General features: G+C 55.5%; 2 protein-coding genes across 3 annotated transcripts in view; one reads left to right on the plus strand and one right to left on the minus strand.

Annotated features, from left to right (window-relative positions):
• ABHD1 (abhydrolase domain containing 1) overlaps window positions 1-26272 on the plus strand; it is a 90096-nt gene that overhangs the window by 4281 nt on the left and 59543 nt on the right. The window lies entirely within an intron of this gene.
• Window positions 1-26272, minus strand: part of CGREF1 (cell growth regulator with EF-hand domain 1) — a 67972-nt gene that overhangs the window by 4118 nt on the left and 37582 nt on the right. For both annotated transcript variants that reach the window (XM_069973297.1, XM_069973298.1), the window contains exons 3-4: window positions 5435-5497; window positions 3325-3395 (exon numbers count right to left, since the gene is read on the minus strand). In XM_069973297.1, the coding sequence (XP_069829398.1) occupies window positions 3325-3395; window positions 5435-5497 (134 nt within the window). The remainder of the gene's footprint in view (window positions 1-3324; window positions 3396-5434; window positions 5498-26272) is intronic.

Consider the following 26272-nt stretch of genomic DNA (forward strand, 5'->3'; position numbering starts at 1 on the left):
TATTATGAGGAGCCCCAGTGATGAGCAGTATGGAGGAGACTGAGTATTATGAGGAGCCCCAGTGATGATGAGTATGGAGGAGACTGAGTATTATGAGGAGCCCCAGTGATGATGAGTATGGAGGAGACTGAGTATTATGAGGAGCCCCAGTGATGATGTGTATGGAGGAGACTGAGTATTATGAGGAGCCCCAGTGATGATGAGTATGGAGGAGACTTAGTATTATGAGGAGCCCCAGTGATGATGAGTATGGAGAAGACTTAGTATTATGAGGAGCCCCAGTGATGATGTGTATGGAGAAGACTGAGTATTATGAGGAGCCCCAGTGATGAGCAGTATGGAGGAGACTGAGTATTATGAGGAGCCCCAGTGATGATGAGTATGGAGGAGACTTAGTATTATGAGGAGCCCCAGTGATGATGAGTATGGAGGAGACTGAGTATTATGAGGAGCCCCAGTGAAGATGAGTATGGAGAAGACTGAGTATTATGAGGAGCCCCAGTGATGATGTGTATGGAGGAGACTGAGTATTATGAGGAGCCCCAGTGATGAGCAGTATGGAGGAGACTGAGTATTATGAGGAGCCCCAGTGATGATGAGTATGGAGGAGACTGAGTATTATGAGGAGCCCCAGTGATGATGTGTATGGAGAAGACTGAGTATTATGAGGAGCCCCAGTGATGATGTGTATGGAGAAGACTGAGTATTATGAGGAGCCCCAGTGATGATGAGTATGGAGAAGACTGAGTATTATGAGGAGCCCCAGTGAAGATGAGTATGGAGGAGACTGAGTATTATGAGGAGCCCCAGTGATGATAAGTATGGAGAAGACTGAGTTTTATGAGGAGCCCCAGTGATGATGAGTATGGAGAAGACTGAGTATTATGAGGAGCCCCAGTGATGATGAGTATGGAGAAGACTGAGTATTATGAGGAGCCCCAGTGATGATGAGTATGGAGAAGACTTAGTATTATGAGGAGCCCCAGTGATGATGTGTATGGAGAAGACTGAGTATTATGAGGAGCCTCAGTGATGATGTGTATGGAGAAGACTGAGTATTATGAGGAGCCCCAGTGATGATAAGTATGGAGAAGACTGAGTATTATGAGGAGCCCCAGTGATGATATGTATGGAGGAGACTGAGTATTATGAGGAGCCCCAGTGATGATGAGTATGGAGGAGACTGAGTATTATGAGGAGCCCCAGTGATGAGCAGTATGGAGGAGACTGAGTATTATGAGGAGCCCCAGTGATGATATGTATGGAGGAGACTTAGTATTATGAGGAGCCCCAACGATGAGCAGTATGGAGGAGACTTAGTATTATGAGGAGCCCCAGTGATGATGAGTATGGAGGAGACTTAGTATTATGAGGAGCCCCAGTGATGATGTGTATGGAGAAGACTGAGTATTATGAGGAGCCTCAGTGATGATGTGTATGGAGGAGACTTAGTATTATGCGGAGCCCCAGTGATGATAAGTATGGAGGAGACTTAGTATTATGAGGAGCCCCAGTGATGATAAGTATGGAGGAGACTTAGTATTATGAGGAGCCCCAGTGATGAGCAGTATGGAGGAGACATAGTATTATGAGGGGCCCCAGTGATGATGAGTATGGAGGAGACTGAGTATTATGAGGAGCCCCAGTGATGATGAGTATGGAGAAGACTGAGTATTATGAGGAGCCCCAGTGATGATGTGTATGGAGGAGACTTAGTATTATGAGGAGCCCCAGTGATGATGAGTATGGAGGAGACTTAGTATTATGAGGAGCCCCAGTGATGATGTGTATGGAGAAGACTTAGTATTATGAGGAGCCCCAGTGATGATGAGTATGGAGAAGACTGAGTATTATGAGGAGCCCCAGTGATGATGTGTATGGAGGAGACTGAGTATTATGAGGAGCCCCAGTGATGATGAGTATGGAGAAGACTGAGTATTATGAGGAGCCCCAGTGATGATAAGTATGGAGAAGACTGAGTATTATGAGGAGCCCCAGTGATGATGTGTATGGAGGAGACTTAGTATTATGAGGAGCCCCAGTGATGATGTGTATGGAGGAGACTGAGTATTATGAGGAGCCCCAGTGATGATGTGTATGGAGAAGACTGAGTATTATGAGGAGCCCCAGTGATGATGAGTATGGAGGAGACTGAGTATTATGAGGAGCCCCAGTGATGAGCAGTATGGAGGAGACTGAGTATTATGAGGAGCCCCAGTGATGATGAGTATGGAGGAGACTTAGTATTATGAGGAGCCCCAGTGATGATGTGTATGGAGAAGACTGAGTATTATGAGGAGCCCCAGTGATGATGAGTATGGAGGAGACTGAGTATTATGAGGAGCCCCAGTGATGATGAGTATGGAGAAGACTGAGTATTATGAGGAGCCCCAGTGATGATGAGTATGGAGAAGACTGAGTATTATGAGGAGCCCCAGTGATGATGAGTATGGAGGAGACTGAGTATTATGAGGAGCCCCAGTGATGAGCAGTATGGAGGAGACTGAGTATTATGAGGAGCCCCAGTGATGATGAGTATGGAGAAGACTGAGTATTATGAGGAGCCCCAGTGATGATGAGTATGGAGGAGACTTAGTATTATGAGGAGCCCCAGTGATGATGAGTATGGAGGAGACTTAGTATTATGAGGAGCCCCAGTGATGATGAGTATGGAGAAGACTGAGTATTATGAGGAGCCCCAGTGATGATGAGTATGGAGAAGACTGAGTATTATGAGGAGCCCCAGTGATGATGAGTATGGAGGAGACTTAGTATTATGAGGAGCCCCAGTGATGATGAGTATGGAGGAGACTGAGTATTATGAGGAGCCCCAGTGATGATGAGTATGGAGAAGACTTAGTATTATGAGGAGCCCCAGTGATGATGAGTATGGAGGAGACATAGTAATATAAGGAGCCCCGGTGATGATGAGTATGGAGAAGACTTAGTATTATGAGGAGCCCCAGTGATGATGAGTATGGAGGAGACTGAGTATTATGAGGAGCCCCAGTGATGATGAGTATGGAGAAGACTGAGTATTATGAGGAGCCCCAGTGATGATGAGTATGGAGAAGACTGAGTATTATGAGGAGCCCCAGTGATGATGAGTATGGAGAAGACTGAGTATTATGAGGAGCCCCAGTGATGATGAGTATGGAGAAGACTGAGTATTATGAGGAGCCCCAGTGATGAGCAGTATGGAGAAGACTGAGTATTATGAGGAGCCCCAGTGATGAGCAGTATGGAGAAGACTGAGTATTATGAGGAGCCCCAGTGATGATGAGTATGGAGAAGACTGACTATTATGAGATTTCAGATACTCACCTGTTTCTTGGGTTATGTGAGAATAATTTTCTCCTAAAGGATCTTTTTCCTGTAGATATTCATGTAGAACACTGAGGAGGGAGCAGAGATGACAAAGAACATGAGGCATGAGCAACGGGGCCTGCAGACACATGTCATACATTCACCCGGTGTGAGGCCACTGGTGTAGAGCAGGAACCAGGCCAGAGCCGGCAGTGCTCCATCACACATATACAGGAACCAGACCAGAGCCAGCAGTGCTCCATCACACATATACAGGAACCAGACCAGAGCCGGCAGTGCTCCATCACACATATACAGGAACCAGACCAGAGCCGGCAGTGCTCCATCAGACACATATACAGGAACCAGACCAGAGCCGGCAGTGCTCCATCACACATATACAGGAACCAGACCAGAGCCGGCAGTGCTCCATCACACATATACAGGAACCAGACCAGAGCTGGCAGTGCTCCATCACACATATACAGGAACCAGACCAGAGCCGGCAGTGCTCCATCACACATATACAGGAACCAGACCAGAGCCAGCAGTGCTCCATCACACATATACAGGAACCAGACCAGAGCCGGCAGTGCTCCATCACACATATACAGGAACCAGACCAGAGCCAGCAGTGCTCCATCACACATATACAGGAACCAGACCAGAGCCGGCAGTGCTCCATCACACATATACAGGAACCAGACCAGAGCCGGCAGTGCTCCATCACACATATACAGGAACCAGACCAGAGCCGGCAGTGCTCCATCACACATATACAGGAACCAGACCAGAGCCGGCAGTGCTCCATCACATATACAGGAACCAGACCAGAGCCGGCAGTGCTCCATCACACATATACAGGAACCAGACCAGAGCCGGCAGTGCTCCATCACATATACAGGAACCAGACCAGAGCCGGCAGTGCTCCATCACACATATACAGGAACCAGACCAGAGCCAGCAGTGCTCTATCACACATATACAGGAACCAGACCAGAGCCGGCAGTGCTCCATCACACATATACAGGAACCAGGCCAGAGCCGGCAGTGCTCCATCACACATATACAGGAACCAGACCAGAGCCGGCAGTGCTCCATCACACATATACAGGAACCAGACCAGAGCCGGCAGTGCTCCATCACACATATACAGGAACCAGACCAGAGCCGGCAGTGCTCCATCACACATATACAGGAACCAGACCAGAGCCGGCAGTGCTCTATCACATATACAGGAACCAGACCAGAGCCGGCAGTGCTCTATCACACATATACAGGAACCAGACCAGAGCCGGCAGTGCTCCATCACACATATACAGGAACCAGACCAGAGCCAGCAGTGCTCCATCACACATATACAGGAACCAGACCAGAGTCGGCAGTGCTCCATCACACATATACAGGAACCAGACCAGAGTCGGCAGTGCTCCATCACATATACAGGAACCAGACCAGAGCCGGCAGTGCTCCATCACACATATACAGGAACCAGACCAGAGCCAGCAGTGCTCCATCACACATATACAGGAACCAGGCCAGAGCCGGCAGTGCTCCATCACACATATACAGGAACCAGACCAGAGCCAGCAGTGCTCCATCACACATATACAGGAACCAGACCAGAGCCGGCAGTGCTCCATCACACATATACAGGAACCAGACCAGAGCCGGCAGTGCTCCATCACATATACAGGAACCAGACCAGAGCCGGCAGTGCTCCATCACACATATACAGGAACCAGACCAGAGCCGGCAGTGCTCCATCACACATATACAGGAACCAGACCAGAGCCGGCAGTGCTCCATCACATATACAGGAACCAGACCAGAGCCGGCAGTGCTCCATCACACATATACAGGAACCAGACCAGAGCCGGCAGTGCTCCATCACATATACAGGAACCAGGCCAGAGCCGGCAGTGCTCCATCACACATATACAGGAACCAGACATATATCCAGAAGATATGAAGCTGTCTCACATTCCTATCTGCTTGTTGTGTTTGTCACTATGGAATCCCTGGCGGCATCTGGCTCACGTCTGGTGTGTTCCTGGGTCCAACAGAACCAACCTTAATATTATTACGATGTAGGTTGTGGTCAGGTGACCTGCAGGACCACTCTTACCTGAGATGTTCTTCCCCTGGAGTGAATGGGTTTGATATGTTCAGCTTTTCATGTTGTCCGGACCTGGGAACAAAGAGTCCAGATTAATGCTGAGAATTCTGGATGATAATATGGAAGAGGATCTGGAGGAGGAGGTGCCATTCCATGTGGGTTACCTGGTAAGGAGGCCACTATGGGAGGGGCCAATCTTAGAGGAGTGCAAAAATACCTCGGGGCAATAGGGATGCTTGAGGAGGAAGGTAGAGGTCTCTCGGAGTCAGGGAGGTGCCGGACCTCAGTGACTATGAATGGCAGGAGGTACAGGAGGACTGAGGCCATAAGCCACCCAGATCGGGTTGGTGGGATCATGGACCTAAGTGTCATGGTCAATGTGGGAACCAATGACAGGATACAAGGTAGGTGGAGGTCTATTAAAAATAATTTTAGAGAACTAGGTGCTAAGTTGAAGGGAAGGACCTCCAAGGTGGTATTCTCTGGAATACTGCCTGTGAGATAAGGAGAAGGGTCCTGGGGGGGGAGGAGGATAAGAGCAGTGGATAAGGAGAAGGGTCCTGTGGGGGGAGGATAAGAGCAGTGGATAGGGAGAAGGGTCCTGTGGGGGGAGGATAAGAGCAGTGGATAGGAAGAAGGGTCCTTTGGGGGAGGATAAGAGCAGTGGATAGGAAGAAGGGTCCTGTGGGGGAGGATAAGAGCAGTGGATAAGGAGAAGGGTCCTGTGGGGGAGGATAAGAGCAGTGGATAGGGAGAAGGGTCCTGTGGGGGAGGATAAGAGCAGTGGATAGGAGAAGGGTCCTGTGTGGGGGGGGGGGAGGATAAGAGCAGTGGATAGGGAGAAGGGTCCTGTGGGGGGAGGATAAGAGCAGTGGATAGGGAGAAGGGTCCTGTGGGGGAGGATAAGAGCAGTGGATAGGGAGAAGGGTCCTGTGGGGGGAGGATAAGAGCAGTGGATAAGGAGAAGGGTCCTGTGGGGGGAGGATAAGAGCAGTGGATAGGGAGAAGGGTCCTGTGGGGGGAGGATAAGAGCAGTGGATAGGGAGAAGGGTCCTGTGGGGGGAGGATAAGAGCAGTGGATAAGGAGAAGGGTCCTGTGGGGGGAGGATAAGAGCAGTGCATAGGGAGAAGGGTCCTGTGGGGGGAGGATAGGAGCAGTGGATAGGGAGAAGGGTCCTGTGGGGGAGGATAAGAGCAGTGGATAGGGAGAAGGGTCCTGTGGGGGAGGATAAGAGCAGTGGATAGGGAGAAGGGTCCTGTGGGGGGAGGAGGATAAGAGCAGTGGATGGGGAGAAGGGTCCTGTGGGGGGAGGATAAGAGCAGTGGATAGGGAGGAGGGTCCTGTGGGGGAGGATAAGAGCAGTGGATAGGGAGAAGGGTCCTGTGGGGGAGGATAAGAGCAGTGGATAGGGAGAAGGGTCCTGTGGGGGAGGATAAGAGCAGTGGATAGGGAGAAGGGTCCTGTGGGAGGGGGAGGATAAGACCAGTGGATAGGGAGAAGGGTCCTGTGGGGGGAGGATAAGAGCAGTGGATAGGGAGAAGGGTCCTGTGGGGGAGGATAAGAGCAGTGGATAGGGAGAAGGGTCCTGTGGGGGAGGATAAGAGCAGTGGATAAGGAGAAGGGTCCTGTGGGGGGAGGGGGAGGATAAGAGCAGTGGATAGGGAGAAGGGTCCTGTGGGGGAAGATAAGAGCAGTGGATAGGGAGAAGGGTCCTGTGGGGGAGGATAAGAGCAGTGGATAGGGAGAAGGGTCCTGTGGGGGGAGGATAAGAGCAGTGGATAAGGAGAAGGGTCCTGTGGGGGGAGGAGGATAAGAGCAGTGGATAGGGAGAAGGGTCCTGTGGGGAGGATAAGAGCAGTGGATAAGGAGAAGGGTCCTGTGGGGGGAGGAGGATAAGAGCAGTGGATAGGGAGAAGGGTCCTGTGGGGGAGGATAAGAGCAGTGGATAGGGAGAAGGGTCCTGTGGGGGAGGATAAGAGCAGTGGATAGGGAGAAGGGTCCTGTGGGGGAGGATAAGAGCAGTGGATAGGGAGGAGGGTCCTGTGGGGGAGGATAAGAGCAGTGGATAGGGAGGAGGGTCCTGTGGGGGAGGATAAGAGCAGTGGATAGGGAGAAGGGTCCTGTGGGAGGAGGATAAGAGCAGTGGATAGGGAGAAGGGTCCTGTGGGGGAGGATAAGAGCAGTGGATAGGGAGAAGGGTCCTGTGGGGGAGGATAAGAGCAGTGGATAGGGAGAAGGGTCCTGTGGGGGGAGGATAAGAGCAGTGGATAGGGAGAAGGGTCCTGTGGGGGAGGATAAGAGCAGTGGATAGGGAGAAGGGTCCTGTGGGGGAGGATAAGAGCAGTGGATAGGGAGAAGGGTCCTGTGGGGGAGGATAAGAGCAGTGGATAGGGAGGAGGGTCCTGTGGGGGAGGATAAGAGCAGTGGATAGGGAGAAGGGTCCTGTGGGGGGAGGATAAGAGCAGTGGATAGGGAGGAGGGTCCTGTGGGGGAGGATAAGAGCAGTGGATAGGGAGAAGGGTCCTGTGGGGGAGGATAAGAGCAGTGGATAGGGAGAAGGGTCCTGTGGGGGAGGATAAGAGCAGTGGATAGGGAGAAGGGTCCTGTGGGGGAGGGGGAGGATAAGAGCAGTGGATAGGGAGAAGGGTCCTGTGGGGGAGGATAAGAGCAGTGGATAGGGAGAAGGGTCCTGTGGGGGGAGGGGGAGGATAAGAGCAGTGGATAAGGAGAAGGGTCCTGTGGGGGGAGGATAAGAGCAGTGGATAGGGAGAAGGGTCCTGTGGGGGGAGGATAAGAGCAGTGGATAGGGAGAAGGGTCCGGTGGGGGAGGATAAGAGCAGTGGATAGGGAGAAGGGTCCTGTGGGGGAAGATAAGAGCAGTGGATAGGGAGAAGGGTCCTGTGGGGGGGAGGATAAGAGCAGTGGATAGGGAGAAGGGTCCTGTGGGGGGAGGATAAGAGCAGTGGATAGGGAGAAGGGTCCTGTGGGGGGGGGGGGGGATAAGAGCAGTGGATAGGGAGACTGGTCCTGTGGGGGGAGGGGGAGGATAAGAGCAGTGGATAGGGAGAAGGGTCCTGTGGGGGAGGATAAGAGCAGTGGATAGAGAGAAGGGTCCTGTGGGGGGAGGATAAGAGCAGTGGATAGGGAGAAGGGTCCTGTGGGGGGAGGATAAGAGCAGTGGATAGGGAGAAGGGTCCTGTGGGGGGAGGATAAGAGCAGTGGATAGGGAGGAGGGTCCTGTGGGGGGGAGGATAAGAGCAGTGGATAGGGAGAAGGGTCCTGTGGGGGAGGATAAGAGCAGTGGATAGGGGGAAGAGTCCTGTGGGGGGGTGGGGGGAGGATAAGAGCAGTGGATAGGGAGAAGGGTCCTGTGGGGGAGGATAAGAGCAGTGGATAGGGAGAAGGGTCCTGTGGGGGGAGGATAAGAGCAGTGGATAGGGAGAAGGGTCCTGCGGGGGAGGATAACAGCAGTGGATAGGGAGAAGGGTCCTGTGGGGGGGAGGATAAGAGCAGTGGATAGGGAGAAGGGTCCTGTGGGGGAGGATAAGAGCAGTGGATAGGGGGAAGAGTCCTGTGGGGGGGTGGGGGGAGGATAAGAGCAGTGGATAGGGAGAAGGGTCCTGCGGGGGAGGATAAGAGCAGTGGATAGGGAGAAGGGTCCTGTGGGGGAAGATAAGAGCAGTGGATAGGGAGAAGGGTCCTGTGGGGGGAGGATAAGAGCAGTGGATAGGGAGAAGGGTCCTGTGGGGGAGGATAAGAGCAGTGGATAGGGAGAAGGGTCCTGTGGGGGGAGGATAAGAGCAGTGGATAGGGAGAAGGGTCCTGTGGGGGGAGGATAAGAGCAGTGGATAGGGAGAAGGGTCCTGTGGGGGGAGGATAAGAGCAGTGGATAGGGAGAAGGGTCCTGTGGGGGGAGGATAAGAGCAGTGGATAGGGAGAAGGGTCCTGTGGGGGAGGATAAGAGCAGTGGATAGGGAGAAGGGTCCTGTGGGGGGAGGATAAGAGCAGTGGATAAGGAGGAGGGTCCTGTGGGGGAGGATAAGAGCAGTGGATAGGGAGAAGGGTCCTGTGGGGGAGGATAAGAGCAGTGGATAGGGAGAAGGGTCCTGTGGGGGAGGATAAGAGCAGTGGATAGGGAGAAGGGTCCGGTGGGGGAGGATAAGAGCAGTGGATAGGGAGAAGGGTCCTGTGGGGGGGAGGATAAGAGCAGTGGATAGGGAGAAGGGTCCTGTGGGGGGAGGATAAGAGCAGTGGATAGGGAGAAGGGTCCTGTGGGGGAGGATAAGAGCAGTGGATAGGGGGAAGAGTCCTGTGGGGGGGTGGGGGGAGGATAAGAGCAGTGGATAGGGAGAAGGGTCCTGCGGGGGAGGATAAGAGCAGTGGATAGGGAGAAGGGTCCTGTGGGGGGGAGGATAAGAGCAGTGGATAGGGAGAAGGGTCCTGTGGGGGAGGATAAGAGCAGTGGATAGGGAGAAGGGTCCTGTGGGGGGAGGATAAGAGCAGTGGATAGGGAGAAGGGTCCTGTGGGGGGAGGATACGAGCAGTGGATAGGGAGAAGGGTCCTGTGGGGGGAGGATAAGAGCAGTGGATAGGGAGAAGGGTCCTGTGGGGGGGGGGGGGGGCGGGTAAGAGCAGTGGATAGGGAGAAGGGTCCTGTGGGGGAGGATAAGAGCAGTGGATAGGGAGAAGGGTCCTGTGGGGGGAGGATAAGAGCAGTGGATAGGGAGAAGGGTCCTGTGGGGGAAGATAAGAGCAGTGGATAAGGAGAAGGGTCCTGTGGGGGATGAGGATAAGAGCAGTGGATAGGGAGAAGGGTCCTGTGGGGGGAGGATAAGAGCAGTGGATAGGGAGAAGGGTCCTGTGGGGGGAGGATAAGAGCAGTGGATAGGGAGAAGGGTCCTGTGGGGGAGGATAAGAGCAGTGGATAGGGAGAAGGGTCCTGTGGGGGAGGATAAGAGCGGTGGATAGGGAGAAGGGTCCTGTGGGGGAGGGGGGGGGGAGGATAAGAGCAGTGGATAGGGAGAAGGGTCCTGTGGGGGGAGGATAAGAGCAGTGGATAGGGAGAAGGGTCCTGTGGGGGAGGATAAGAGCAGTGGATAGGGAGAAGGGTTCTGTGGAGGAGGATAAGAACAGTGGATAGGGAGGAGGGTCCTGTGGGGGAGGATAAGAGCAGTGGATAGGGAGAAGGGTCCTGTGGGGGGAGGATAAGAGCAGTGGATAGGGAGAAGGGTCCTGTGGGGGGAGGGGGAGGATAAGAGCGGTGGATAGGGAGAAGGGTCCTGTGGGGGGAGGATAAGAGCAGTGGATAGGGAGAAGGGTCCTGTGGGGGGAGGATAAGAGCAGTGGATAGGGAGAAGGGTCCTGTGGGGGAGGATAAGAGCAGTGGATAGGGAGAAGGGTCCTGTGGGGGAGGATAAGAGCAGTGGATGGGGAGAAGGGTCCTGTGGGGGGGGGGGGGGAGGATAAGAGCAGTGGATAAGGAGAAGGGTCCTGTGGGGGGAGGATAAGAGCAGTGGATAGGGAGAAGGGTCCTGTGGGGGAGGATAAGAGCAGTGGATAGGGAGAAGGGTCCTGTGGGGGAGGATAAGAGCAGTGGATAGGGAGAAGGGTCCTGTGGGGGGAGGATAAGGAGGAGGGTCCTGTGGGGAAGGATAAGAGCAGTGGATAGGGAGAAGGGTCCTGTGGGGGGAGGATAAGAGCAGGGGATAGGGAGAAGGGTCCTGTGGGGGGAGGGGGAGGATAAGAGCAGTGGATAGGGAGAAGGGTCCTGTGGGGGGAGGGGGAGGATAAGAGCAGTGGATAGGGAGAAGGGTCCTGTGGGGGGAGGGGGAGGATAAGAGCAGTGGATAGGGAGAAGGGTCCTGTGGGGGGAGGATAAGAGCAGTGGATAGGGAGAAGGGTCCTGTGGGGGAGGATAAGAGCAGTGGATAGGGAGAAGGGTCCTGTGGGGGAGGATAAGAGCAGTGGATAGGGAGAAGGGTCCTGTGGGGGAGGATAAGAGCAGTGGATAGGGAGAAGGGTCCTGTGGGGGGGTGAGGATAAGAGCAGTGGATAGGGAGAAGGGTCCTGTGGGGGGAGGATAAGAGCAGTGGATAGGGGGAAGGGTCCTGTGGGGGAGGATAAGAGCAGTGGATAGGGAGAAGGGTCCTGTGGGGGGGAGGATAAGAGCAGTGGATAAGGAGAAGGGTCCTGTGGGGGAGGATAAGAGCAGTGGATAGGGAGAAGGGTCCTGTGGGGGGAGGATAAGAGCAGTGGATAGGGAGAAGGGTCCTGTGGGGGGAGGATAAGAGCAGTGGATAAGGAGAAGGGTCCTGTGGGGGGAGGATAAGAGCAGTGGATAAGGAGAAGGGTCCTGTGGGGGGAGGATAAGAGCAGTGGATAGGGAGAAGGGTCCTGTGGGGGGAGGATAAGAGCAGTGGATAGGGAGAAGGGTCCTGTGGGGGGAGGATAAGAGCAGTGGATAAGGAGGAGGGTCCTGTGGGGGGAGGTTAAGAGCAGTGGATAGGGAGAAGGGTCCTGTGGGGAAGGATAAGAGCAGTGGATAAGGAGAAGGGTCCTGTGGGGGGGGGGGGGGAGGATAAGAGCAGTGGATTGGGAGAAGGGTCCTGTGGGGGAGGATAAGAGCAGTGGATAGGGAGAAGGGTCCTGTGGGGGGAGGATAAGAGCAGTGGATAAGGAGAAGGGTCCTGTGGGGGGGAGGATAAGAGTAGTGGATAGGGAGAAGGGTCCTGTGGGGGGAGGATAAGAGCAGTGGATAGGGAGAAGGGTCCTGTGGGGGGGAGGGGGAGGATAAGAGCAGTGGATAGGGAGAAGGGTCCTGTGGGGGAGGATAAGAGCAGGGGATAGGGAGAAGGGTCCTGTGGGGGAGGATAAGAGCAGTGGATAGGGAGAAGGGTCCTGTGGGGGAGGATAAGAGCAGTGGATAGGGAGAAGGGTCCTGTGGGGGCAGGATAAGAGCAGTGGATAGGGAGAAGGGTCCTGTGGGGAGGATAAGAGCAGTGGATAGGGAGAAGGGTCCTGTGGGGGGAGGATAAGAGCAGTGGATAGGGAGGAGGGTCCTGTGGGGGGAGGATAAGAGCAGTGGATAAGGAGAAGGGTCCTGTGGGGGGAGGATAAGAGCAGTGGATAAGGAGAAGGGTCCTGTGGGGGGAGGATAAGAGCAGTGGATAGGGAGAAGGGTCCTGTGGGGGAGGATAAGAGCAGTGGATAGGGAGAAGGGTCCTGTGGGGGAGGATAAGAGCAGTGGATAGGGAGAAGGGTCATGTGGGGGAGGATAAGAGCAGTGGATAGGGAGAAGGGTCCTGTGGGGGAGGATAAGAGCAGTGGATAGGGAGAAGGGTCATGTGGGGGAGGATAAGAGCAGTGGATAGGGAGAAGGGTCCTGTGGGGGAGGATAAGAGCAGTGGATAGGGAGAAGGGTCCTGTGGGGGAGGATAAGAGCGGTGGATAGGGAGAAGGGTCCTGTGGGGGAGGATAAGAGCAGTGGATAGGGAGAAGGGTCCTGTGGGGGAGGATAAGAGCAGTGGATAGGGAGAAGGGTCCTGTGGTGGAGGATAAGAGCAGTGGATAGGGAGAAGGGTCCTGTGGGGGGAGGATAAGAGCAGTGGATAGGGAGAAGGGTCCTGTGGGGGAGGATAAGAGCAGTGGATAGGGAGAAGGGTCCTGTGGGGGGGGGGGGGAGGATAAGAGCAGTGGATAAGGAGAAGGGTCCTGTGGGGGGAGGATAAGAGCAGTGGATAGGGAGAAGGGTCCTGTGGGGGGAGGATAAGAGCAGTGGATAGGGAGAAGGGTCCTGTGGGGGAGGATAAGAGCAGTGGATAGGGAGAAGGGTCCTGTGGGGGGAGGATAAGAGCAGTGGATAGGGAGAAGGGTCCTGTGGGGGGGAGGATAAGAGCAGTGGATAGGGAGAAGGGTCCTGTGGGGGGAGGATAAGAGCAGTGGATAGGGAGAAGGGTCCTGTGGGGGAGGATAAGAGCAGTGGATAGGGAGGAGGGTCCTGTGGGGGAGGATAAGAGCAGTGGATAGGGAGAAGGGTCCTGTGGGGGAGGGGGGGGGAGGATAAGAGCAGTGGATAGGGAGAAGGGTCCTGTGGGGGAGGATAAGAGCAGTGGATAGGGAGGAGGGTCCTGTGGGGGGGGAGAATAAGAGCAGTGGATAAGGAGAAGGGTCCTGTGGGGGGGGAGGAGGATAAGAGCAGTGGATAGGGAGAAGGGTCCTGTGGGGGGGGGGGGGGGGGGAGGATAAGAGCAGTGGATTGGGAGAAGGGTCCTGTGGGGGAGGATAAGAGCAGTGGATAGGGAGGAGGGTCCTGTGGGGGGAGGATAAGAGCAGTGGATAGGGAGAAGGGTCCTGTGGGGGGGAGGATAAGAGCAGTGGATAGGGAGAAGGGTCCTGTGGGGGAGGATAAGAGCAGTGGATAGGGAGAAGGGTCCTGTGGGGGAGGATAAGAGCAGTGGATAAGGAGAAGGGTCCTGTGGGGGAGGAAGAGAGCAGTGGATAGGGAGAAGGGTCCTGTGGGGGACCAGTGGATAGGGAGAAGGGTCCTGTGGGGGAGGATGAGAGCAGTGGATAAGGAGAAGGGTCCTGTGGGGGAGGATAAGACCAGTGGATAGGGAGAAAGGTCCTGTTGGGGGAGGATAAGAGCAGTGGATAGGGAGAAGGGTCCTGTGGGGGGGGGGGGGGGGAAGATAAGAGCAGTGGATAGGGAGAAGGGTCCTGTGGGGGGGGGGGGGAGGATATAGAGCAAGTGGATAGGGAGAAGGGTCCTGTGGGGGGAGGATAAGAGCAGTGGATAGGGAGAAGGGTCCTGTGGGGGGGGGGGAGGATAAGAGCAGTGGATAGGGAGAAGGGTCCTGTGGGGGAGGATAAGAGCAGTGGGTAAGGAGAAGGGTCCTGTGGGGGAGGGGGGAGGATAAGAGCAGTGGATACGGAGAAGGGTCCTGTGGGGGGAGGATAAGAGCAGTGGATAGGGAGAAGGGTCGTGGGGGAGGATAAGAGCAGTGGATAGGGAGAAGGGTCCTGTGGGGGAGGATAAGAGCAGTGGATAGGGAGAAGGGTCCTGTGGGGGGAGGATAAGAGCAGTGGGTAGGAGAAGGGTCCTGTGGGGGAGGATAAGAGCAGTGGATAGGGAGGAGGTCCTGTGGGGAGGATAAGAGCAGTGGATAGGGAGAAGGGTCCTGTGGGGAGGGGGGGGGGGAGGATAAGAGCAGTGGCTAGGAGAAGGGTTCCTGTGGGGAGGATAAGAGCAGTGGATAGGGAGGAGGGTCCTGTGGGGGGAGGATAAGAGCAGTGGATAGGGAGGAGGGTCCTGTAGGGGGGGAGAATAAGAGCAGTGGATAAGGAGAAGGGTCCTGTGGGGGGGGAGGAGGATAAGAGCAGTGGATAGGGAGAAGGGTCCTGTGGGGGAGGATAAGAGCGGTGGATAGGGAGAAGGGTCCTGTGGGGGGAGGATAAGAGCAGTGGATAGGGAGAAGGGTCCTGTGGGGGAGGATAAGAGCAGTGGATAGGGAGAAGGGTCCTGTGGGGGAGGATAAGAGCAGTGGATAGGGAGAAGGGTCCTGTGGGGGAGGATGAGAGCAGTGGATAGGGAGAAGGGTCCTGTGGGGGAGGATAAGAGCAGTGGATAGGGAGAAGGGTCCTGTGGGGGAGGATAAGACCAGTGGATAGGGAGAAGGGTCCTGTTGGGGGAGGATAAGAGCAGTGGATAGGGAGAAGGGTCCTGTGGGGGGGGGGGGGGGAAGATAAGAGCAGGTGGATAGGGAGAAGGGGTCCTGTGGGGGGGGGGGGGAGGATAGAGCAGTGGATAGGGGAGAAGGGTCCTGTGGGGGGGAGGATAAGAGCAGTGGATAGGGGAGAAGGGTCCTGTGGGGGAGGATAAGAGCAGTGGATAGGGAGAAGGGTCCTGTGGGGGGAGGATAAGAGCAGTGGATAGGGAGAAGGGTCCTGTGGGGGAGGATAAGAGTCAGTGGATAGGAGGAGGGTCCTGTGGGGGGAGGATAAGAGCAGTGGATAGGGAGAAGGGTCCTGTGGGGGGGGAGGATAAGAGCAGTGGATAGGGAGAAGGGTCCTGTGGGGGAGGATAAGAGCAGTGGATAGGGAGAAGGGTCCTGTGGGGGAGGATAAGAGCAGTGGGTAGGGAGAAGGGTCCTGTGGGGGGAGGATAAGAGCAGTGGATAAGGAGAAGGGTCCTGTGGGGAGGATAAGAGCAGTGGATAAGGAGAAGGGTCCTGTGGGGGAGGATAAGAGCAGTGGATAGGGAGAAGGGTCCTGTGGGGGAGGATAAGAGCAGTGGATAGGGAGAAGGGTCCTGTGGGGGAGGATAAGAGCAGTGGATAGGGAGAAGGGTCCTGTGGGGGGGGAGGATAAGAGCAGTGGATAGGGAGGAGGGTCCTGTGGGGGAGGATAAGAGCAGTGGATAGGAGAAGGGTCCTGGGGGGAGGATAAGAGCAGTGGATAGGGAGAAGGGTCCTGTGGGGGGGAGGATAAGAGCAGTGGATAGGGCGGAGGGTCCTGTGGGGGAGGATAAGAGCAGGGATAGGGAGAAGGGTCCTGTGGGGGGAGGAAAGAGCGGTGGATAGGAAGAAGGGTCCTGTGGGGGGAGGGGTGAGGATAAGAGCAGGGATAGGGAGAAGGGTCCTGTGGGGGAGGATAAGAGCAGTGGATAGGGAGAAGGGTCTGTGTGGGGGGGGGGGGGGAGGATAAGAGCAGTGGATAGGGAGAAGGGTCCTGTGGGGGGGGGAGGATAAGAGCAGTGGATAGGGAGAAGGGTCCTGTGGGGGAGGATAAGAGCAGTGGATAAGGGGGAAGGGTCCTGTGGGGGAGGATAAGAGCAGTGGATAGGGAGAAGGGTCCTGTGGGGGGAGGATAAGAGCAGTGGATAGGAAGAAGGGTCCTGTGGGGGGAGGGGGAGGATAAGAGCAGTGGATAGGGAGAAGGGTCCTGTGGGGGGAGGATAAGAGCAGGGGATAGGGAGAAGGGTCCTGTGGGGGAGGATAAGAGCAGTGGATAGGGAGAAGGTCCTGTGGGGGAGGATAAGAGCAGTGGATAGGGATGAAGGGTCCTGTGTGTGGGGGGGGGGAGGATAAGAGCAGTGGATAGGGAGAAGGGTCCTGTGTGTGGGGGGGGGGGGGGTGAGGATAAGAGCAGTGGATAGGGAGAAGGGTCCTGTGGGGGGAGGATAAGAGCAGTGGATAGGGAGAAGGGTCCTGTGGGGGGAGGATAAGAGCAGTGGATAGGGAGAAGGGTCCTGTGGGGGAGGATAAGGAGGAGGGTCCTGTGGGGGGAGGATAAGAGCAGTGGATAAGGAGAAGGGTCCTGTGGGGGGAGGATAAGAGCAGTGGATAGGGAGAAGGGTCCTGTGGGGGGAGGATAAGAGCAGAGGATAGGGAGAAGGGTCCTGTGGGGGGAGGAATACGAGCAGTGGATAGGGAGAAGGGTCCGTGGGGTGGAGGATAAGAGCAGTGGATAAGGAGAAGGGTCTGTGGGGGAGGATAAGAGCAGTGGATAGGGAGAAGGGTCCTGTGGGGGAGGGGGGAGGATAAGAGCAGTGGATAGGGAGAAGGGTCCTGTGGGGGGGGGGGGATAAGAGCAGGGGATAAGGAGGAGGGTCCTGTGGGGGAGGATAAGGAGAAGGGTCCTGGGGGGGGGGGGGGAGGATAAGAGCAGGGGATAAGGAGGAGGGTCCTGTGGGGGGAGGATAAGAGCAGTGGATAGGGAGAAGGGTCCTGTGGGGGAGGATAAGAGCAGTGGATAGGGAGAAGGGTCCTGTGGGGGGGAGGATAAGAGCAGTGGATAGGGAGAAGGGTCCTGTGGGGGGGGGATGGATAAGAGCAGTGGATAGGGAGAAGGTTCCTGTGGGGGAGGATAAGAGCAGTGGATAGGGCGAAGGGTCCTGTGGGGGAGGATAAGAGCAGTGGATAGGGAGAAGGGTGCTGTGGGGGGAGGATAAGAGCAGTGGATAAGGAGAAGGGTCCTGTGGGGGGAGGATAAGAGCAGTGGATAGGGAGAAGGGTCCTGTGGGGGGGGGGGGGAGATAAGACCAGTGGATAGGGAGAATGGTCCTGTGGGGGGAGGATAAGAGCAGTGGATAGGGAGAAGGGTCCTGTGGGGGGAGGATAAGAGCAGTGGATAGGGAGAAGGGTCCTGTGGGGGGAGGATAAGAGCAGTGGATAGGGAGAAGGGTTCCTGTGGGGGAGGATAAGAGCAGTGGATAGGGAGAAGGGTCCTGTGGGGGAAGATAAGAGCAGTGGATAGGGAGAAGGTTCCTGTGGGGGGGGAGGATAAGAGCAGTGGATAGGGAGAAGGGTCCTGTGGGGGAGGATAAGAGCAGTGGATAGGGAGAAGGGTCCTGTGGGGGGAGGATAAGAGCAGTGGATAGGGAGAAGGGTCCTGTGGGGGAGGATAAGAGCAGTGGATAAGGAGAAGGGTCCTGTGGGGGTTGGATAAGAGCAGTGGATAGGGAGAAGGGTCCTGTGGGGGAGGATAAGAGCAGTGGATAGGGAGGAGGGTCCTGTGGGGGGGGAGGATAAGAGCAGTGGATAAGGAGAAGGGTCCTGTGGGGGAGGATAAGAGCAGTGGATAAGGAGAAGGGTCCTGTGGGGAGGATAAGAGCAGTGGATAGGGAGAAGGGTCCTGTGGGGGAGGATAAGAGCAGTGGATAGGGAGAAGGGTCCTGTGGGGGAGGATAAGAGCAGTGGATAGGGAGAAGGGTCCTGTGGGGGGAGGATAAGAGCAGTGGATAGGGAGAAGGGTCCTGTGGGGGAGGATAAGACCAGTGGATAGGGAGAAGGGTCCTGTGGGGGAGGGGGGGGGATAAGAGCAGTGGAAAAGGAGAAGCGTCCTGTGGGAGGAGGATAAGAGCAGTGGATAGAGAGAAGGGTCCTGTGGGGAGAGGATAAGAGCAGTGGATAGGGAGAAGGGTCCTGTGGGGGGAGAATAAGAGCAGTGGATAGGGAGGAGGGTCCTGTGGGGGAGGATAAGAGCAGTGGATTGGGAGAAGGGTCCTGTGGGGGAGGATAAGAGCAGTGGATAGGGAGGAGGGTCCTGTGGGGGGAGGATAAGAGCAGTGGATAGGGAGAAGGGTCCTGTGGGGGAGGATAAGAGCAGTGGATAGGGAGAAGGGTCCTGTGGGGGGAGGGAGGATAAGAGCGGTGGATAAGGAGAAGGGTCCTGTGGGGGAGGATAAGAGCAGTGGATAGGAAGAAGGGTCCTGTGGGGGAGGATAAGAGCAGTGGATAGGGAGAAGGGTCCTGTGGGGGGAGGATTAAGAGCAGTGGATAGGGAGAAGGGTCCTGTGGGGGGGGGGGGGGGGGGTAGGATAAGAGCAGTGGATAAGGAGAAGGGTCCTGTGGGGGGAGGATAAGACCAGTGGATAGGGAGAAGGGTCCTGTGGGGGAGGATAAGACCAGTGGATAGGGAGGAGGGTCCTGTGGGGGAGGATAAGAGCAGTGGATAGGGAGAAGGGTCCTGTGGGGGGAGGATAAGAGCAGTGGATAGGGAGAAGGGTCCTGTGGGGGGGGGTGGGGGAGGATAAGAGCAGTGGATAGGGAGAAGGGTCCTGTGGGGGGAGGATAAGAGCAGTGGATAGGGAGAAGGGTCCTGTGGGAGGAGGATAAGAGCAGTGGATATGGAGAAGGGTCCTGTGGGGGAGGATAAGAGCAGTGGATAGGGAGAAGGGTCCTGTGGGGGAGGATAAGAGCAGTGGATAGGAAGAAGGGTCCTGTGGGGGAGGATAAGAGCAGTGGATTGGGAGAAGGGTCCTGTGGGGGAGGATAAGAGCAGTGGATAGGGAGGAGGGTCCTGTGGGGGGAGGATAAGAGCAGTGGATAGGGAGAAGGGTCCTGTGGGGGAGGATAAGAGCAGTGGATAGGGAGAAGGGTCCTGTGGGGGGAGGGAGGATAAGAGCGGTGGATAAAGAGAAGGGTCCTGTGGGGGAGGATAAGAGCAGTGGATAGGAAGAAGGGTCCTGTGGGGGAGGATAAGAGCAGTGGATAGGGAGAAGGGTCCTGTGGGGGGAGGATAAGAGCAGTGGATAGGGAGAAGGGTCCTGTGGGGGGGGGGGGGGGTTAGGATAAGAGCAGTGGATAAGGAGAAGGGTCTGTGGGGGGAGGATAAGACCAGTGGAAGGGAGACGGGTCCTGTGGGGGAGGATAAGACCAGTGGATAGGGAGGAGGGTCTCCTGTGGGGAGGATAAGAGCAGTGTATAGGGAGAAGGGTCCTGTGGGGGAGGAGGATAAGAGCAGTGGATAGGGAGAAGGGTCCTGTGGGGGGGGGGGGGGAGGATAAGCGCAGTGGATAGGGAGAAGGGTCCTGTGGGGGGAGGGATAAGAGCAGTGGATAGGGAGAAAGGGTCCTGTGGGGAGGAGGATAAGAGCAGTGGATATGGAGAAGGGTCCTGTGGGGGAGGATAAGAGCAGTGGTAGGGAGAAGGGTCCTGTGGGGGAGGATAAGAGCAGTGGATAGGAAGAAGGGTCCTGTGGGGGAGGGGGGGAGGATAAGAGCAGTGGATAAGGAGAAGGGTCCCTGTGGGGGGAGGATAAGCGGCAGTGGATAGGGAGAAGGGTCCTGTGGGGGGAGGATAAGAGCAGTGGATAGGGAGAAGGGTCCTGTGGGGGGAGGATAAGAGCAGTGGATAGGGAGAAGGGTCCTGTGGGGGAGGATAAGAGCAGTGGATAGGGAGAAGGGTCCTGTGGGGGGAGGATAAGAGCAGTGGATAAGGAGAAGGGTCCTGTGGGGGAGGATAAGAGCGGTGGATAGGGAGAAGGGTCCTGTGGAGGAGGATAAGAGCAGTGGATAGGGAGAAGGGTCCTGTGGGGGGAGGATAAGAGCAGTGGATAAGGAGAAGGGTCCTGTGGGGGAGGATAAGAGCAGTGGATAGGGAGAAGGGTCCTGTGGGGGGAGGATAAGAGCAGTGGATAAGGAGAAGGGTCCTGTGGGGGAGGATAAGAGCGGTGGATAGGGAGAAGGGTCCTGCGGGGGAGGATAAGAGCAGTGGATAGGGAGAAGGGTCCTGTGGGGGAAGATAAGAGCAGTGGATAGGGAGAAGGGTCCTGTGGGGGGGAGGATAAGAGCAGTGGATAGGGAGAAGGGTCCTGTGGGGAGGATAAGAGCAGTGGATAGGGAGAAGTGTCCTGTGGGGGGGGGGGGGATAAGAGCAGTGGATAGGGAGAAGGGTCCTGTGGGGGAGGATAAGAGCATGTGGATAGGGGAGAAGGGTCCTGTGGGGGGAGGATAAGAGCAGTGGATAGGGAGAAGGGTCCTGTGGGGGGAGGATAAGAGCAGTGGATAAGGAGAAGGGTCCTGTGGGGGAGGATAAGAGCAGTGGATAAGGAGAAGGGTCCTGTGGGGGAGGATAAGAGCAGTGGATAGGGAGAAGGGTCCTGTGGGGGAGGATAAGAGCAGTGGATAGGGAGAAGGGTCCTGTGGGGGAGGATAAGAGCAGTGGATAGGGAGAAGGGTCCTGTGGGGGGAGGATAAGAGCAGTGGATAGGGAGAAGGGTCCTGTGGAGGGAGGATAAGAGCAGTGGATAGGGAGAAGGGTCCTGTGGGGGAGGATAAGAGCAGTGGATAGGGAGAAGGGTCCTGTGGGGGAGGATAAGAGCAGTGGATAGGGAGAAGGGTCCTGTGGGGGGGGGATGAGGATAAGAGAAGTGGATAGGGAGAAGGGTCCTGTGGGGGGAGGGGGAGGATAAGAGCAGTGGATAGGGAGAAGGGTCCTGTGGGGGAGGATAAGAGCAGTGGATAGGGAGCAGGGTCCTGTGGGGGGAGGGGGAGGATAAGAGCAGGGGATAAGGAGGAGGGTCCTGTGGGGGGAGGATAAGAGCAGTGGATAGGGAGAAGGGTCCTGTGGGGGGAGGATAAGAGCAGTGGATAGGGAGAAGGGTCCTGTGGGGGAGGATAAGAGCAGTGGATAGGGAGAAGGGTCCTGTGGGGGGAGGATAAGAGCAGTGGGATAGGGAGAAGGGTCCTGTGGGGGGAGGATAAGAGCAGTGGATAGGGAGAAGGGTCCTGTGGGGGGAGGATAAGAGCAGTGGATAGGGAGGAGGGTCCTGTGGGGGGAGGATAAGAGCAGTGGATAAGGAGAAGGGTCCTGTGGGGGGAGGATAAGAGCAGTGGATAGGGAGAAGGGTCCTGTGGGGGGGGGATGAGGATAAGAGCAGTGGATAGGGAGAAGGGTCCTGTGGGGAGGATAAGAGCAGTGGATAGGGAGAAGGGTCCTGTGGGGGAGGATAAGAGCAGTGGATAGGGAGAAGGGTCCTGTGGGGGGAGGATAAGAGCAGTGGATAGGGAGAAGGGTCCTGTGGGAGGAGGATAAGAGTAGTGGATAGGGAGAAGGGTCCTGTGGGGAGGATAAGAGCAGTGGATATGGAGAAGGGTCCTGTGGGGGAGGATAAGAGCAGTGGATAGGGAGAAGGGTACTGTGGGGGGAGGGGGAGGATAAGAGCAGTGGATAGGGAGAAGGGTCCTGTGGGGGGAGGGGGAGGATAAGAGCAGTGGATAGGGAGGAGGGTCCTGTGGGGGGAGGATAAGAGCAGTGGATAGGGAGAAGGGTCCTGTGGGGGGGGATGAGGATAAGAGAAGTGGATAGGGACATCCATATGTTGCGGATGAGCAGTGGGGATGATTGTGCAGTGTCCCAGAACAGCCCCTCTTATGCTCACACTTTCATTACAACCAGTTCTGTTCTGGAAAGCTATGGTCCACTGCAAACTGCGTGTATTGTGTCCCCCTTCTCAGTATTCAGATCTGCTATTCCATTCATTTATTGCATGTATATTCAGGTATCAGTGTCTAATGGTATTATGTTGCCCCCCTAGTGTTCAAGGATGGTACTTCTCATGTATATTTCTCTGTATATGCCTAATGGTGTGATGATGCAATGGCTGGATGTCACATGACTGCCCGTTTCCATGGTACCCCCAATGGTCATCGAGCTTTGGCTGGGGTTACCATGTGACTTCCTGTTCTACCTCAGTCTTGTCTTCCACCTTCAGGGAGACAAGTGTATGTTCTCTCTCCCCTGTCTAAAGAGAGAGGCCTGCGTGTGCTCTGCTGCTCCAGTTCCACAAGAAGTATTTCTGGCTGTGTTCCTGTCTCAAGTCTCAAGATTCTCATCTGGGTGAGATCTACTCTGCGGAGTGGCCCCCAGGAGCCAGGGCATCGCAATTGTAGCCACAGCACTGTAATAAATCCCATTTCTTATAATGAAGCGGTTAAACACGATGGTAATATAAAGTGTATGGTCACTAATGCCAGAAGTCTAGCAGCAAGATGGGGGAGCTGGAGGCCTGGGTGCTGGAGGAGTCCATTCATGTGGTTGGTGTGACTGAGACATGGCTGGACTCCTCACATGACTGGGCTGTCAATAGTCAGGGATTTACATTGTTCAGAAGGGAGGAGGAGTATGTCTGTATGGTATAAGGACAGGGTGGGCAGGAGGAGGAGGAGGAGTATGTCTGTATGGTATACGGACAGGGTGGGCAGGGGTAGGAGTATGTCTGTATGGTATAAGGACCGGGTGGGCAGGAGGAGGAGGAGGAGTATGTCTGTATGGTATAAGGACCGGGTGGGCAGGAGGAGGAGGAGGAGTATGTCTGTATGGTATAAGGACAGGGTGGGCAGAAGGGGAGGAGGAGTATGTCTGTATGGTATAAGGACAGGGTGGGCAGGAGGAGTATGTCTGTATGGTATAAGGACAGGGTGGGCAGGGGGAGGAGGAGTATGTCTGTATGGTATAAGGACAGGGTGGGCAGGAGGAGGAGGAATATGTCTGTATGGTATAAGGACAGGGTGGGCAGGGGGAGGAGTATGTCTGTATGGTATAAGGACAGGGTGGGCAGAAGGGGAGGAGGAGTATGTCTGTATGGTATAAGGACGGGACGGGCAGGGGGAGGAGGAGTATGTCTGTATGGTATAAGGACAGCGTGGGCAGGAGGAGGAGTATGTCTGTATGGTATAAGGACAGGGTGGGCAGGAGGAGGAGTATGTCTGTATGGTATAAGGACAGGGCGGGCAGGGGGAGGAGGAGTATGTCTGTATGGTATAAGGACAGGGTGGGCAGGAGGAGGAGTATGTCTGTATGGTATAAGGACCGGGCGGGCAGGAGCAGGAGTATGTCTGTATGGTATAAGGACAGGGTGGGCAGAAGGGGAGGAGGAGTATGTCTGTATGGTATAAGGACAGGGTGGGCAGGAGCAGGAGTATGTCTGTATGGTATAAGGACCGGGCGGGCAGGAGGAGGAGTATGTCTGTATGGTATAAGGACAGGGTGGGCAGGAGGAGGAGTATGTCTGTATGGTATAAGGACAGGGCGGGCAGGAGGAGGAGTATGTCTGTATGGTATAAGGACTGGGCGGGCAGAAGGGGAGGAGGAGTATGTCTGTATGGTATAAGGACAGGGTGGGCAGAAGGAGGAGTATGTCTGTATGGTATAAGGACAGGGTGGGCAGGAGGAGGAGTATGTCTGTATGGTATAAGGACAGGGTGGGCAGGAGGAGGAGTATGTCTGTAAGGTATAAGGACAGGGTGGGCAGGAGGAGGAGGAGTATGTCTGTATGGTATAAGGACAGGGCGGGAAGGGGGAGGAGGAGTATGTCTGTATGGTATAAGGACAGGGTGGCAGAAGGGGAGGAGCAGTATGTCTGTATGGTATAAGGACAGGGTGGGCAGGAGGAGGAGCAGTATGTCTGTATGGTATAAGGACAGGGTGGGCAGGAGGAGGAGCAGTATGTCTGTATGGTATAAGGACAGGGTGGGCAGAAGGGGAGGGGGAGTATGTCTGTATGGTATAAGGACAGGGTGGGCAGAAGGGGAGGGGGAGTATGTCTGTATGGTATAAGGACAGGGTGGGCAGGAGGAGGAGGAGTATGTCTGTATGGTATAAGGACAGGGCGGGCAGGAGGAGCAGTATGTCTGTATGGTATAAGGACCGGGCGGGCAGGAGGAGGAGTATGTCTGTATGGTATAAGGACAGGACGGGCAGGGGGAGGAGGAGTATGTCTGTATGGTATAAGGACAAGGCGGGCAGGAGGAGGAGTATGTCTGTATGGTATAAGGACAGGGTGGGCAGAAGGGGAGGAGGAGTATGTCTGTATGGTATAAGAACCAGGTGGGCAGGAGGAGGAGTATGTCTGTATGGTATAAGGACAGGGTGGGCAGGAGGAGGAGTATGTCTGTATGGTATAAGGACAGGGTGGGCAGGAGGAGGAGTATGTCTGTAAGGTATAAGGACAGGGTGGGCAGGAGGAGGAGGAGTATGTCTGTATGGTATAAGGACAGGGTGGGCAGGAGGAGGAGTATGTCTGTATGGTATAAGGACAGGGCGGGCAGGAGGAGGAGTATGTCTGTATGGTATAAGGACCGGGAGGGCAGAAGGGGAGGAGGAGCATGTCTGTATGGTATAAGGACAGGGTGGGCAGGGGGAGGAGGAGTATGTCTGTATGGTATAAGGACAGGGCGGGCAGGGGGAGGAGGAGTATGTCTGTATGGTATAAGGACAGGGTGGCAGAAGGGGAGGAGGAGCATGTCTGTATGGTATAAGGACAGGGCGGGCAGGGGGAGGAGGAGTATGTCTGTATGGTATAAGGACAGGGCGGGCAGGGGGAGGAGCAGTATGTCTGTATGGTATAAGGACAGGGTGGGCAGGAGGAGGAGCAGTATGTCTGTATGGTATAAGGACAGGGTGGGCAGGAGGAGGAGTATGTCTGTATGGTATAAGGACAGGGTGGGCAGAAGGGGAGGAGGAGTATGTCTGTATGGTATAAGGACAGGGTGGGCAGAAGGGGAGGGGGAGTATGTCTGTATGGTATAAGGACAGGGTGGGCAGAAGGGGAGGGGGAGTATGTCTGTATGGTATAAGGACAGGGTGGGCAGGAGGAGGAGTATGTCTGTATGGTATAAGGACAGGGTGGGCAGGAGGAGGAGGAGTATGTCTGTATGGTATAAGGACAGGGCGGGCAGGAGGAGCAGTATGTCTGTATGGTATAAGGACAGGGCGGGCAGGAGGAGCAGTATGTCTGTATGGTATAAGGACAGGGTGGGCAGAAGGGGAGGGGGAGTATGTCTGTATGGTATAAGGACAGGGTGGGCAGAAGGGGAGGGGGAGTATGTCTGTATGGTATAAGGACAGAGCGGGCAGGAGGAGGAGTATGTCTGTATGGTATAAGGACAGGGTGGGCAGGAGGAGGAGGAGTATGTCTGTATGGTATAAGGACAGGGCGGGCAGGAGAAGCAGTATGTCTGTATGGTATAAGGACAGGGCGGGCAGGAGGAGCAGTATGTCTGTATGGTATAAGGACAGAGCGGGCAGGAGGAGGAGTATGTCTGTATGGTATAAGGACAGGGTGGGCAGAAGGGGGGGAGGAGTATGTCTGTATGGTATAAGGACAGGGTGGGCAGAAGGGGAGGGGGAGTATGTCTGTATGGTATAAGGACAGGGCGGGCAGGAGGAGGAGTATGTCTGTATGGTATAAGGACAGGGTGGGCAAGGGGAGGAGGAGTATGTCTGTATGGTATAAGGACAGGGTGGGCAGGAGGAGGAGTATGTCTGTATGGTATAAGGACAGGGTGGGCAGGAGGAGGAGTATGTCTGTATGGTATAAGGACAGGGTGGGCAGGAGGAGGAGTATGTCTGTATGGTATAAGGACAGGGTGGGCAGGGGGAGGAGGAGTATGTCTGTATGGTATAAGGACAGGGTAGGCAGGAGGAGGAGTATGTCTGTATAGTATAAGGACAGGGTGGGCAGAAGGGGGGGAGGAGTATGTCTGTATGGTATAAGGACAGGGTGGGCAGGGGGAGGAGGAGTATGTCTGTATGGTATAAGGACAGGGCGGGCAGGAGGAGGAGTAT

The sequence above is a fragment of the Dendropsophus ebraccatus genome, chromosome 6 (genome assembly GCF_027789765.1).
Source record: "Dendropsophus ebraccatus isolate aDenEbr1 chromosome 6, aDenEbr1.pat, whole genome shotgun sequence".
NCBI classification, from domain to species: domain Eukaryota; kingdom Metazoa; phylum Chordata; class Amphibia; order Anura; family Hylidae; genus Dendropsophus; species Dendropsophus ebraccatus.